General features: G+C 42.3%; 1 protein-coding gene across 3 annotated transcripts in view; it reads right to left on the bottom strand.

The window, feature by feature from the left end:
• LOC116332300 (1-phosphatidylinositol 4,5-bisphosphate phosphodiesterase beta-1) overlaps positions 1-15,408 on the bottom strand; it is a 118,053-nt gene that overhangs the window by 47,226 nt on the left and 55,419 nt on the right. For all 3 annotated transcript variants that reach the window (XR_005608352.1, XM_031755214.2, XM_039598797.1), the window contains exons 4-7: positions 6,462-6,602; positions 4,825-4,904; positions 2,544-2,597; positions 671-746 (exon numbers count right to left, since the gene is read on the bottom strand). Coding sequence is in view for 2 of the 3 variants with exons in the window: in XM_031755214.2 (XP_031611074.1) it covers positions 671-746; positions 2,544-2,597; positions 4,825-4,904; positions 6,462-6,602 (351 nt within the window). In the remaining variant the exon portion in view is untranslated. The remainder of the gene's footprint in view (positions 1-670; positions 747-2,543; positions 2,598-4,824; positions 4,905-6,461; positions 6,603-15,408) is intronic.

The following is a 15,408-nucleotide window of genomic DNA, read 5'->3' as shown; positions in this document are numbered from 1 at the left end:
TATATTCCAATTTTAACCAACTAAAAATGCTGAATATCCAAAATGCATTTCACTTCACTACAGACTTAACCTGACATATAACCTTTTCAGTGCATAATTTAAATGTAAACATGTTATATGAGTTCAGTCACATCTGAAAGTGACCTGACCCAGTTCCAATTAGCTTAGTGTGTTTGTCTTACTACACACATGTCAATACATTTAAGTTTAAACAGCAGTTTCCCACTTCTAGGGATGAAAATTGTTTGCTACTGTTTGAATACAGAGCACTGTTTGCACCTCTATGCATTAGGGTGCAGCTTCTCTCTAGTGGCATCTAAAAAAGGTAGAGATAAAACAGCTTTTGTCATCTCAATTGCTCCCACTGGGTCTATTTGTTGCATTACAACCAAGGCTAAATCCATTCTGTGCTGGGACTCACGCAGACATCCAGAAAATAAGACGAATAAGCACAGCAGCAATCAGTTTGGGTTTTAAGAGATGAGCTGAATAGTCAGAACAGAAATGGTTGGATGGATGGATGGATGGATGGATGGATGGATGGATGAAAGCAACTGTACATAAAAGAGACAGGATGAGATGGAGACAGAAGCCGGTTCAGGGACGGAGGAAATATGAGGCGACAGTAATACTAGAAAAAAGAGAGAGCTTCAGTATTTTGGAGTCTCACTCTGCCAGAAGGGAGGTTACAGCTTTCCAACGCTGTCTCCACTCGTTTCCTGTCTGCCGAGAACATCCTGAAGATACTGCAGGGAGACAAAAAACATGCTGTTATGAGTAATCACAGAAAATGCCACACACGGAGAGAAATTCTCACTCCTTTAAAGGCTGTGTGTCAAACAGATGAATTCGTCACAGCATTTAACTGACACATATTAAGATTATTCTGTGAAAATGTAATATTGTAGCAACAGCTTAGGAGGGAATGAACAAAAAAATAAAAAGGGTGAAACTACAGGCCGGACAGAATGCAACACTAAAGACAAATATTAGACTCAGATGATGCCTGTGTGGGAAAAGAAATGCAATATAATAAGGGAGGGGTAGAAGATGGGACAGCGAGATTTAAATACTGCAGTCTAACAGCCTTGCAATGAATTTTACATTCATAAAGGTTGCACATTAAATTTCTGTTTATGCTGAAATAGTTGGGAAGCTACTGATTCAGCTTATTTGGAGCATTAGGAAGCTGTGCAGTAATGCAGCAGCATAAATTCTCCTTCAGTGAGAGGTGTTTCTAATACGTTTGCTCTCATAGATAGATGGGTGGACTGAGATAAAATAGTGTAGTTTTAATAGTTTTAATATTCACATATAAACATAGAAAACAGCTTGATTTTAATACTGCTTACAGTGAATTGCAAAGTTTTCGATGGCAAATGCCACTTGTGTACATAAAAGCGACAAGTCTTTATGAATGCGATGCCACACAGGCCCCAACAAAGATGAGGAAAGAAAGCTTCCCGGCAATGGTGTCATTTTGCAAATCACACCAATTTTCATCATCGCTGTCATAATTTTTATTATCATGTCATTGTGCTTGTGCTTGTAATGCCATAGAGTCTGTCTCAACAGAAGCATCTTTTTTCTTGCATAAATAAACAAAAGGCATGCAGATGTAATGTTTCTTTATGATGTACGCATGTAAATAACGCAAAATGATCTCAAATCACTTCACATCGTCACATCATCAGCGTCTCGGTTCATTTAACTCTGGAAAAACACTGCCGACAGACATCTGTGTTTTCAAGCTTCTGTCATCTGTTTTATTCTGGTGTATACAGACAATAAAAGTGATTTACAGTGGACTCTAGTGTCACTGCAGCCACAGCAGGACATTTAGGTCTGCTTCTGTTAGGAATAGCCTGTTTTAATTGCTTGCAGAGGTATGCCTGCGCAGGTCCACCAGCACTTACTGTACGCTCAGTGGAAGAGCAGTATCAAGCTGACATTAGTCAAACTGACATGTCTTCCTAGCTAGGAGGTTAATTCCCTAAACAGCAAGGAGTGTCTCTCTCTGTTGACACCCACTGCTTTCCTCCGCGGCTCTGAGGGAGGTTATCGCGGAGGTTCACTGCTGCCCGCCTGCCTGAGAGCTCAACTTGACTAATGGAGATGGAGAGAGGTGGATTTTCAATGAGGCGATGACAAACTTCCAGATAAATCAAACTGAAACTGAAATATACAAAATGAAATTCTCAGACAAATCACAAACTGACACATTCAGACTAAAGTTAGTGATATTTAAAAAAATAATAATAAAAAATTCACATGGGTGAAACAGGCACGAACCTATAAGCGTGAGATAAATGAAAAGTGGTGATAAGGAGAACAAGAATGAATATTGTCATGACAGATGGAATGGGTAATATACTCTAATAAAGCCGCACATATGCAAAAAACAAAGCGCAGGTTTATTCGTCTGCACGCTTAGAGAGAAGGCAAAAAGGCAGAGGAAACTATATGCATCGATGAAAAGAGCAGAACCGTTGTGGGGATGGGGGAGGGGTGTGGTAGGGGGTGGATGAGTCACACAGACTTACTTCTTGACGGGGATTCTTCCCTCAGGGTTCAGCTGCAGCTTCAGCCGGGTGTATCTGCATTGGACAGAGCACACATCATCAGCAGCTCGTGATTTTTTCAGTGTGAGTGACATTCTTCATCAGGTTTAATGTATGTGTGGGGGGTGTTTGCTTGATCTTACACGTGTGACTGACATACATAACCGTCTGCCATGACCAGGTCTGCAGACTGGTACGCAATGCATATCGGAAAGTGATAAAAAGTGCCCGAATATCTCAAAGTGGCTGACTGTGCATGAGTGGAGTTCTCTTTGCATACTGCGGATATATCTGCCGGAGTTTACACGGGAGGTCAGAACTGTGGGCTAATCCCTGGAAGTCTTGAACGCTGGCAGCGCAGAGCAGTGCAGCAGCAGTGCACAGGCAGTGTGTAACCTGGCCTATAAATAGCTCGGCTGCAACAGGAGCCATCATTGTAGGCTGGGCTTTAAGTGGCTGCTAGCTAATAATTAATATCCATTACAGTGTCCACTTGACAGAACTTGCCGACTGCCTCAGGCTAATAGGCTGGTGACTTTTAATTGTCAATTGGGATCCAAGTTTGGGGAGTTGTTTTTTTCTTCGTTTTGAAAAGCTATAAACAAAAAGTTTTGGTTGAGATAAAGTTAGCCAGTAACACTGCACGAGGCTTTATTCTTTCTTTCTTTTTTTTTTTACAGAGAATGATTGAAAGGCTCCCAAACAAGGAAGGGAAGAAGAGTTTCTTAATGCCCCCATCTGACTCAGAAATGCTTGTATTATTCATTATGACACTGGAGAAAGGGGGAAACAGATTACTCACTGTCTCCTTTTCTGTTTACCTCACTACTTTCTCTGTTCTTCTTCATGTACCCACTCTAGCTAATCCTAGACGTTACTCATTTACTCATTTCTTCATTAGATGATGCCAAAGACATAAGAAGTTAGATGACGCTAACTGCTCAACTCCAAGTTTCCAGACATAGTCACAGAGCAACACAGAGTAAAACACGCAGTTCTAACCCTGCCATGTTTGGTAATTGAGGGCTGTGTTATCCAAGGAGGGTATTCAATTATAATTGTACTGATTTCAAAACCTTTCAGCAAGTGGTCATTTAAAAAACATGCTGGGTTCTGTTTAGTTTCCTGTTGATGAGAACGCTGCCCAGCTACGCCACTCCTCAGAAAACCCACCACCCAATATCAGTATCACTGCTTTAAGAGATAGTGATGAGAATTAACCACACGCGGAGAAACATCAACATCACTTCAGGGAGGCAGCATCCTCGCGCTGCAGTAGCGGTATGGCAAAGAATTGCCTTATTTGTAAGCAAGGAGTGTACAACAACTGCTGCTGCGAGCAACCGACGTGACCGCCAGACCTGCTGTATTCAATTCTATTCCACTCTATCTGCACTATGTGGTCGATGACCACTTTTATTGTCTCATAAGTCAATTAGCCTCCTCGGGGGTGCACGTTAATGGCTTCTGTTCACTGATAAACAGCAGACAGCTGGGAGTTGTCGGCGAGCAGAGTCCAGCAAAAAATGATTCGCGTTCATATTTATGCTCACTCTGCGTGAGCTTCACTCGGAATCAGAGGTGACACGAGGGCAAAGGATGATGAAAGCAGTCATGGACATAGAGCCACTGATAAGGATAATCAGTGATTTATGTAATACCCTGGAACTGACAAAATACTGGCTTCCTGTTTTTTGCCCTCTCTTCCTCTCTTTTCCCAATTCAACCAAAAGCTCAGCTCACCGAGTCAGCCTGGAATCTACTATATGTCACTACTGTAACACAAAACATACACTACAGCACCAAACAAATGCACACTCACATATGGGAAGCAAGAAAAGACAACTGACACATGCAGGGTGTTTTATAAACTGGTATAAACATATTTCCAGCTGTTTTGATAATTCTACTTTCGTCTGTTCTTACTTCCTCCGTTGATGTGTGAAGAATGCGGCTCAGGCTGCGTTGTAGACTGCAGTGTGTGAACAATGTAAGCACAAATGTGCTTTGGTGAAGGTGTAAACGCTACATGATGGTTTTGCAAGATTTTTACAGAACATTTTACCGTTTTTGTTCATGTAAAATACATCATGTCCCTAATGTGACTCTTGCTATGAGTGACATTTCTAGTGCTTGCAGGCCTGATTTTCATATCTATCTTGGGGACTGTGGATTTACATTTTGTTCGAGACTGCTTGCGTGTGTGTGTGTGGGTGTGTGTGTGCGTGTGTGTGTCCGTGTGTGCATGCATCCGCTGACGTACGCTTTTTCGAGGCACGCCTCTCTGGACATGTTCTGCACCAAGAGGTTGGACGCCAGGTTGAAAAGCTCTTCTGCCCATTCCTGCAGGAAATAAACCCACACGCAACACACACACACACACACACACACACACACACACACACACACACACACACACACACACACACACACACACCTAGAGTCAGGAAAGAGAGCGGCGGTGAACTCATTTGCGCTTTGATGCTGATAACTGCTGAAGGCTGGAAGTTTGTGTTCAGTTTCTGCTGCCATGTGTCAGGAATAAATGAAGTTCATGCATACAGAGTAGGTATGCTGATCATTTTTCATAATTTTCCAGAGTGGTAAATGACTTGATGATGAACTTATGATGCAGGTTTTCACCATGATCCTAAAAAAAGAAATTTTACCTCCGTCTAAAGTAGGGGTGTCGAACTCCAGGCCTCGAGGGCCGGTTTCCTGCAGGTTTTAGATCTCACCCTGGGTCAACACACCTGAATCAAATGATTAGTTCATTATCAGGCCTCTGGAGAACTTCAAGACATGTTGAGAAGGTAATTTATCCATTTAAATCAGCTGTGTTGGATCAAGGACACATCTAAAACCTGCAGGACACCGGCCGTTAATGCCTGGAGTTCGACACCCCTGGTCTAAAGCCTCCTAAATCAATTAATAATAAACAGTTATTAAGAAACGCTTTCACTATTTGAGAATATTATTTATTGCGTTTAATGGCTTAGTTTAATAGTATATACAAATATTAGGCACAACATTAAAACCCCATGCATAACATAGTGCAAGTCCCCACCAAAGAGCCTAAACAGCTGTGACCCATCGAGGCGTAGACTCTCTAATTCATCAGCAGCAGATTCACAGATCTGACTAGTTTTTTTTCCAGCACATCCCACAGATGTCTAAATGAACTGACATCTGTGGAAACTGAAGGCAAAGTTAACATCTTGGAAGCTTCGTCATGCTCCCTAAAACCATTCCCAAGCACTTTTTACAGTGTTGCAAGACTCATTGTCCCTATGAAAGAGTCTAATGTCTTCAGAGAGTACCTTTGCAATTCAGACACGAGCTTGGTTTGCACTAATGCTTAGGTATGTGGTACGTTTAAGATCAATATCCACATGAATCCAAGGATCCCAGCAAAACATTCTCCAGAGCATCACACTGTTTCTGGCAGCTTACCTTCAATTCAATTCAATTTTATTTATATAGCACCAAACAACAACAGTTGCCTCAAACCACTTTATATTGTAAGGTAAAGACCCTACATTAATACAATTATTCCGATGCACTATTCTTCATATAGTGCATCCTGCTGCCTTCTTTTTCTCCAGGTGAATGATGCCTGGTTGCCCACATGATGCCAAACACAACATTTCCAGGGAATAATTCTAATATAATTATAGGGTGAGTATAGGTACATGGGTAGGGCTACACAACCTCACCCTGACTGCTTAGTTACTGGCTAAGATATCCCACGCACCACTGTAGACGCCGGAGATGCCACTGCACAAGTCAAAGTTATTACTCACTTCACCTGTCTGTGGTTTTTTGTGGCTGTCCGGGTTATATACAATGAAAAAGTAGTTACTTTGTTTACTGCTGCTGTGCATGATTTTCTTTTTTTACCTTTGCAATCTCCTCTTGGAACGCCATGAAGTTCAGGTAGGTGATATTCACCATGTCGGTGCCACTCACAACCGTCAGCATCCTGCTCTCCAACTTCCCCGACAGCGTGCTGTTATCCAGCAGCTCACGCAGCTTGGCTTCCTTTACAATGAAACAAAAACACACAAATAAAAAAAACATATGTTACAACAACGAAATAAACCATGCAGATCAAAATGAAAAACAAAAGTCACCAAATGAATGAATTTTTATAACAAAATCCCCTTCAATGATGCAACGACAGCCACAGAGTGGTAATGCTAATTTTCTTAGGAGAAAGAGAAGCATTTTAAACTTTTATATTTAAAAATGTTATCCCTTACAGGCATGGATGAGGAACACTTAATTAATAAGCTTTCACAATGATCTCGTTTACATAAAAAAAAAAGATGTCAATGATTTATAGTGCTTTAGATTCTCTAATTCAGGGACCTAATACAGTGTTGCTCATGTCCTACTTGATCAATGCCCTTTCCTCTCATGTGATTACTGCAACAACTGGTCACAAGTCATATGATCATATGCTAGATATCCTATTGGCTAATGCTTTTGTATTTTTTCGTGTCATACCTGCTTCAATTAAAAGCCTCAAATAAAGCATGTTGATAAAAGAAATTGCGCTACATAACCCAAGTTCTGACCACTTTATGTTAGCCTCTAATCCGAGCTGCACACACACTGAACCTTGGTGGAACAGATCAGCCAGACCGGCATCTAAAAACCAGCAGGCCAAACAAAGCTTCAGCGAAATGGCAAATGACATAAAACAGGCCACGGAGAAAGACGAGCAATGCTTTTTTTGAGGAAGTGGGAGACGGCACTGCTCTGTGTCATGGCATTTTGCTATGATGTTGTTTCAAAACAAAAACAGTCTCTGAATGTACTCAGAGGAAACAAGACTGGTTAACATTCGGGAGTTCGCACCTTATCTGATGGCTGATTTGGTTGATTAATTAGAGGACAAAGGTAGAGAGTCCGTGTGAGGCTACAGCACCAGCGATTCTCAGTGTGTGTAAAGGGTGCACATGGCAGGCTGTACAAGCAGGAAACGAGGTGGGTTAAGTATTTGTAGACTAAATAAGTGAGCTGGAGCGTGACTGGAGAACTTACATGTAGACATTACTGTTTTAAAGGACAAATGTCCAATAAGATGTCAGCACAGGATTTATGGTGTTATTTATTATTTATTAATAACCCCATGACTGCTCTCCAAATCCTGAGAGCTTGGCGGTTTTCCAGCCTTGCTTTCTAGCTTGTTTTAAGCCCAAAAAACATCCTCCTGTCTCAACATATTTCCAGCTTAACTGCAAAAAACCCCAAAAAACATACATACAATAACTTGTAATCAACATCACAGGACAAAATGTTTTGCTAAAAAACACCAGAGGACTCACTTAACCGAGGAGAACCGAGGAGAATGCTTTTCTTGCACTGAAAGGGTTTTATTTTTAAAGGCTTACATAAAAACTGCAAATTCATAAGTCAACAGAAATTGTCCCCACATTGAGAAAAAGCAATTGTCGGACTTAATACAACCCTAATTCTCTCATCATCCGACAAAATCAGAGGGCTGCTGCAGGAAGTCTGATCTCTCCTACAACAAAACACTGGGTGCTGGCAATACTCCAGCTTCCACAGAGGAAAAACTCTGGAGAATTTGCATTCAGCGGAGCTAATTGTCAGAGGAAAATTAAACCAAACTAATTTTAGCAAATATATATTTAAGAAGTTCATCTTTGGTGCGAATCACAAAAAAAGCCAAAAAAAGAGAACCCAACTACAATGCCTCTGAGGAGAAAGAGAGGAATAACAATGATCTCCTTCTCTTCTTTGCAAACCCAGTATGCAAGTAGCATACAGAATTCTTGCTCCGGCTTAATTAACACAACAGAAAAGCCCTGTAAAGGATTTTGCAGTGAAAGCAAATGAGCTTCCACTAATTTGACCAATCAAACAAAGAGCATTGTGTCCTGTGTCATGCTGATAAATGTCCTCTACACATCCCTCACACCCCCCAATCAGATTGTGGAGGCTTAGTGGCGCCTGCGATTATCACACTGAGAACTTCTAAGGTAATACATGTTCACCCTGTCCCTTCTGACAGCCTGTGTACTCCCCCCTTTACTAGTTTATGTGGCTGAGGAGGTACTTATTGAAAATAAGATGTTGCTCTTTTAAACTAAAGAAAAAATGTATATGTGGAGAAAACAGGTTTTCAGTGTTGTGTATCATCTAGATGGTTAGAGTCATGTGTGGGCTTGACCACCAATTGATGGGACACACACACATGCACATCCTGAGTTCAATGAGAATCAATCACTGTCCACTTATGTATTCTGAATGACACCAGCGTCATCATTCAAAGCATAAAAAGCCACTTGCAATTTGCTAAAACACACAAAGCTCCCTCTGAGAAACGCTCTGGCCGACAGCCAGACATGAAAGGCTTCTGAGAACAGACGGGATGACAGTAAGATGCATATTTCATTTATTACTACAACGTCAATGCAATTTGATATTGTTTTGATGCTACTGGTAGCCATTAGCTGAACGTAGGGCTCATCTCCCACTATGCAGTCATCTGGGCGGGAGCTGCAGGCACTTACATCAGCAGTTATGTTGGGAAAAGACTGACTGACTGAAAGAAACAAGCTGACAGGTGGGCCCTGCTGGATGGGAGCAGGAGCAGGGGGAGGGAGCAGGAGCAGGGGCGGAGGAGATGAGGACAAAATAAAGAAAAGTAGAAATAAAGCAAGGAACAGAGAGCAATGGAAGGAGAGGAGCAGGAAGGGGGTAAGCCATGTGAGTGAAAACCAATTTGTGCTGGTGCATTGTGGGAGCTATTAGAGGCATGCCTGCGGTCCCAGTTACCACAAGGAGTGGAGATTCAGAGAAAGGCAAAGGGGAGGGATGGGATTTGGATGATGGTGTGGTTGAGTTTAGCCTTTGTGAAAACACAGCCATGGCCCACTGAATGTCTTCTGTTGCTATAGTGCACACGTGTGAGAGTGTCGTGTTTGATGCTTGTGAGCACGTGCTTAGTCAAGCTTTCAAGCTGCATGTTGGCAGCTGCTGCGTGTCAGTATAAGAACTCTTCTCAGACACTTAACATTCAGGTGGAGGTGCAGCCCGAGGAAATACACAGACTTTCTCTTTCTGCCTTAGTTTGTCACGAGGCCCCCACCTGCCCCCACCTGTCACCAGCCATGCGCTCAGACTGTGTCACACTCTGTTGGGCACAAGGAAGAGATTCAGATTGGCAAAGGGAAGTCAGCCACACCTCAGGTCATTAAACCTGCAGCACGGCACCTGTCTAAACTCTCTCTCCTGCGCACACAGCTCGGACACACACCATCGCAAATGCACACACCACACGTCCACCTTAGCACAGGCATGAAACTGCACTCGTGCAGGCTCGGCTCAACGCTCACACAGAGAAATACACAACGTCACACAGTGTGTGTATAAATAAACACACAGAGAGACATTAGATCAAAGGAAATGTCAGTATGAATGATTGATGATGAGCCATCTACCTACACACCACTCAGCAGGATCTGCAAAGTCTGGTGAACCCGGTTAAGGAAAGGGCTTAAATTTAAGTTTATTATTAATGCAGAGTGTAACAGTGACTGGACTAAAAACTGGATGATAATGAACCAAAACTAAACTTAACAACTGACGAAACAATTCTGCACCAGCCTTTACTCCCTTTCAGTTAGGCCCCTGGCAGTACAGCCACTGTGGCCTGCTCACCATCATGGGCCTGACAGGCTACACTCCCCAAGAGGAGCTGCAACCAGGCACGGGATGCCCGATACTGATGTTTTGACGCTATGTTGAGCTTACACAGATGTTTTGAAAGCCTGCTTTGTGGTTCAAAATGCCCACGTCACTTGATCACATGACGTGGCTAATTTTGGAACTTTTGACCCCAGTTTTGACAAGCGGCTTGCCTGTTGTTTCTAGCCTTGATTGACAGTGTGTAGAAAAAACCTAGTGACACCCGAAAACTCCCAGAAAGCTTAAAAGTCATCATCATCATTATTATTGTTAGCAGCAGCTATAACAGCAAAGGGCAGTTTGTGTGAACCTTTTGACAGCTGAGTTAGTGAAACCCATAGCACCCGCAGGGCAACAGATAATGCCACCGTAGCGGTCGAAAGATACATCGCTGATGTGTAACATGAACCATCAGTCTATTGCCAAGTTGTAAACCTGCACCTTTATTTAAAAAAGAAATCCCATTGTGTGTATGTGATGATTTTTGATTTTTTTCCAATTTGCAAAAGAAGAAGCTCAAACAAAACTAAATAAATTGATATTTTTGAATAAAAATCTTTACATAGCACTTGGTTTTTTCTTTATTTTTCATGAACATAATTAGCTACATTCAGTCACACGTCATTCCACTGTAGATAAACCATCTTCCACGAAGATTAATGGGGCACTTTGCTTACGTACAAATCCACAACACTTATGTGGTTATGAAAATAAGCTCATTAGCCTTTTCTCTGTAGATTTTATTGTATAAATTGTGCAGTGCATTTGATAATACGTTGTTTGTTACAGTCACAGCTCGCTGTCTTTAACAAAGTTTTTCTTGCTTTGTTGTATGGAGATTTTCCAAAATGTGTTAATTATAGTTATTTATAGTCCAGTTTAATACCTGGTTAGAATTGCACAAAATCTGTGTCGCTTCAAAGACTAGCATTATTACCATGCGATATAGCAAAAATGGCCAGAAGGTGTCACTGTGGAGACGGGTGTCAGATTGTTTCAAAAGCTCGATATAATTCCGACACATCTGCTTTAAACGTTTTAGTGTTTCACAAGGCCTCGGTTGGCCCATCGCTACAGCGGTCTCCTTACTAACATGGCCTGACACACTACGCTACTCAAGAGGAGCTGCATGTCCTGCCTATATAGTCATTAGCTCCTCCCACTGGAGGAAATAACAATTAACCAGCAATTAAGTACCAAATAAACTAAGCATATCTAGTTATATGAAGGAAATGAAGCTCTTCTGAGCCTGTTTAAAAACACATTCTTCAAACATTAGGCAAATCTCCCCCTCCTTCATACCACACTTGGTACTTTCCCCCAAGAGCGTGACCATATAAGGAGTCCAAAAGGGTCCTAACTGTTTTGGCAGTTCCTGAGTCCGAACCAGAGGAAGGCCAAGTGCATTTTGGAGTAGAGGTCAGAAACCATCAAATTAATCACATATAAGGCTCAAAATAGATTTTTAATCAGACTTGTTTGGAAATTCATCAGTGACTTAGCAGCAATACAAAGGAAAAATAGCAAGGTTACAAGCATTGTGTGTTGTGTTTAGAGGTCACGCGCCTACTCATGACACACACGTTGAACAAGTAGTAGTGGAATTGTCGAATGCTTTTATCACGAGCTTCGCTTCACGAATGTATATTAACGTGGTTAAAATAATTATTAGTTGTCAAGGAAAGCTGTTTTAACAGATGACCCTTGCTATGTTCAGGGCAGCTGTAGCTGGAGTACAAGCTGAGTAATGTGAAAAGTTCTTTTCTTTTTTGAAGCACCAATTCTCACAAGACCTGCATTTTGCATGTTTTTTTTTTAAAGCTGGTTTGGTTGGTATCTTGAGGATGGCAGCACTTTAGCTGACTCTGCCAGCCTGCGCATTGAAGTTCACACTGAATTTTTAAAAGCATCTGCACTTGTTAAACAAAAGGATGTTGAAGAAGCACTGGGAACCTATTTTATGGGTATAATAACGATTTTAGCCTTGTAGTAGTTGTTCAGGCTTTATTCAATGCTGCAACAAGCAAATCAGCTATCTCCTTGAACTATAACTTATCATACAATTTTGGCTAAGCTGTGTATATTCAATAGTGCAGAGTCTTTATAAGGTGTATTTAATATTTGAATCAAAGAAGATATTCTCATCTTTGAGTTTTCCCCCATCTGACCTCATGCACAATCTGCTCGTGGATTTATAATCATCGGACAAATGAGCAGAAAGACTTATATCCAGCTTGAACATCAGAATCCTGAGGAGCACATTCTAACGTATGGAGCCACAGCACTGCAGAGCAGTACTATCAGCAGGGCACCTAACCTCCTCCTGCTGCCGGCTAGCCTTGTTAACTAACAGAGCGGCAAGATGCTGCTGGTGGGACAGTAAAAAGCCCAGGGCCTTTTGGAAGGCAATTATGGGATATCAAGCTGGGGGTGATGTGCTCATTCTGCCACACAAATGCTGCACAGATGCATGTTTTTGTCGTTTATATGCACTCGTTTTCAGCTGAAAATGTTTACTGATGTATGAGCCGTTTCAGTCTGAGCCGTATGACGATATGCCTCGTGTCGCTTATCTTTGTCATTTTATTGTTGTTTAGTTTGTCTATATCTGTACGCCGATGTGCATCCTTGTTTACCAGCCAGTGTGAGTCACAGTCTACAGAGCATTTCACCCACAGCAAAGCTAATCCTAAAATGACTCCCTCTCTTGGCAATGCAGTCATTTATTTAAGAGGGTCACGCCGGATCTGCAGAGCATGTTTTAAACATTAGCCGCTTCATAACCTTACACAGACAGAAAGCACTGAAACGTTGATCCTATTAGAAAGCCATAGCTTTTGCTTTCTGTAAATGGCCTTCCTAATAATCCACACTCATTCATGTGCCACCCAGACACATATGAGCAGTGACATCAACATAGAAAAAAAGAGAAAGGGGGGGCTTGCACTTCACACCCTCGCTGTGGGAGTCTGATGCCCTACTGCTACACGGAGACACCATGTAGTTCAGCTTTAAAGCGTTTCTGCTGATCAGTCTGTTTAGTTCACCCACAGTACCAGCAGCTTTTCATAGAAGTATGGGCGAACTGTCTACTCCCATTGCAGTTCTGCAGTTTCACACTTTAAACTTTCTTGGTGTGGAAACTGCTTTGCTAACTTTTCTAGCTTCGGGTAAAACTCAGCCACCATACTGCGCACAGCCCAAGGATAAGCTGCAGATAAGTCTCACAAACAACCGCACTGTAAACACGATCAAAGAATGCGACTAAGAAAGAGAGGGGAAGTGTAGGGGAATCGGTGAGGGATGAAGGATCTTTGATTCTGGGTGAGCCGTCTCCCGTCTTTCCTGTGCTATCTGTATCGCACTCCCACATAGTCATTCAGGTGAGAACCAAAGTGTCAGCAGACCACCGCAGTTTCATGAGATGGCGAAATACCCATGAGGACAGGAGTAAAAGGTCAGTGATTCATCAGTCAGCTGTCAGGTGATGCATCACCAACCACAGTACAGAAGTGACTGCACACACATTTGGTACATTTGGTGGGGGTGTGTGTGTGTGTGTGTACTTTGCCATCCTAAGCCAGAAAACACTTTGTCACAAATCTTCGAGTGAAGCGTGAGTGAACACAGTTTGCGAAAGAGGAAGCCCTCGGGATTTAAATTGTATTATCTTTTGGAGTAAGACGCTAGACTTAATGTTTACATGTGTTTGATTGAGGAGTGCAATGATTAAGAAGGGAATCACAATAACAAAAACACATCCTGATGAAAGCACTAGCTCCTCACAAGCACTCCAGTCGAATACATTAGCCAGTGGTGATGCGTTGCCAGGGCTCAGTCATGCAGCGAGGCACAGGTTGAGAAAATGCGTAGGAGGAAGTTGAAAGCTCGTACGGACTTAACAATCCTTCATTTCAGCTCTTCAACGGGGGCATTTCATTAACCCTGAAGCAGTGAGACATGAAACAAGAGACAGAAGGGATGGACGGAGGGGAGACCGAGAGCGTATATCACGGCATTTCCAAAATGCCAGCACATCAGCAATAACTCGTGCTGACAGGCGCTCATTTTCGCGTCTTGGGGAAGTGGCGCACCATTCACACCCAATACTAATCATCTCATGACACACAGAGGAACTGGCCATTCCAGACGTTCAGGGGAAAGAGAAAAATTCATTTTTAAAAAGAGGAGTTACACAACTGCTGCATTTCTCATTTTATCATGAATAATCTACTCATGGACTCCTGAATTTATTCCTCTCACTGATCAGACTTTTATTGTACCGCACAGCTATACTCCTGTCAAACTTTCACTAGGCCCGCAGGGTTAACTGGACTCTACACTCCAGGCTAAAATGCATCTGGAAGAAATTCACAAGTTCAGGTATGTTTGTTTCACCCCAGAAACCATGTTTTTGTTCATCATGCTGCTGTCATTGGGCCTGGGAGTAAAACTGGAAAATTCAGGTAGATCCAGAGTTTTTCCTCTATCAATTTCATTATTTGGGAGGTTGCTTAGAAAACTGCTTTTGTTTGGTTTTGGCATCTTCGAGGCCCTCAGGGGGTTAATGGTGTCTCTAGTATGGCAAAGATGGATATATTTACTGAGGGTTTCTCAGAGGAGTTGCATAACCTGTTTACTAAAGATTATGCAACTCTTTCCAGTTACTAGTATACTTCAGTTAATAGGAGGGATAAGGATCTAAAGGAAAGCACTGATGCTCCTACAGTTACTCAAACTTAAAATGGTATACGCAGGACTGCTCCTCCACCTCGGGGGGGCCTTGCACAGCTGTAGATGCAGCTGTGTCTACAGCTACTTTCACAGATTCAACCGAGTTTTATCCTCCACTGTCAGACTCTGCTCTTCAGTTGAAGCTAAAAGGATTCATCTTAAAGTGGAAAAAGAAGCGTTCAAGTTTCAGAGATATTTCTTGACGATACTTTGTCACCAGCGATGTGCCTGTGAGGAAGTGGCAGTCCTTTGAAAGAGCTTGTGAGGCTGATTTGAGCATGTGCACCAAGCTGTTGTTCCAGGTGCCAGTCATTGATATTTTGCATCCACCATGAGTATTCCCTGGTGGGACACATGGGGGGAAAATAAGCTTTAAATCAACTGCAGAGAC

This window comes from Oreochromis aureus, linkage group 15 (assembly GCF_013358895.1).
Source record: "Oreochromis aureus strain Israel breed Guangdong linkage group 15, ZZ_aureus, whole genome shotgun sequence".
Classification (NCBI taxonomy): domain Eukaryota; kingdom Metazoa; phylum Chordata; class Actinopteri; order Cichliformes; family Cichlidae; genus Oreochromis; species Oreochromis aureus.
Note: the sequence above shows the minus strand (reverse complement) of the source record. Positions and strands in the feature narration are given on the sequence as shown.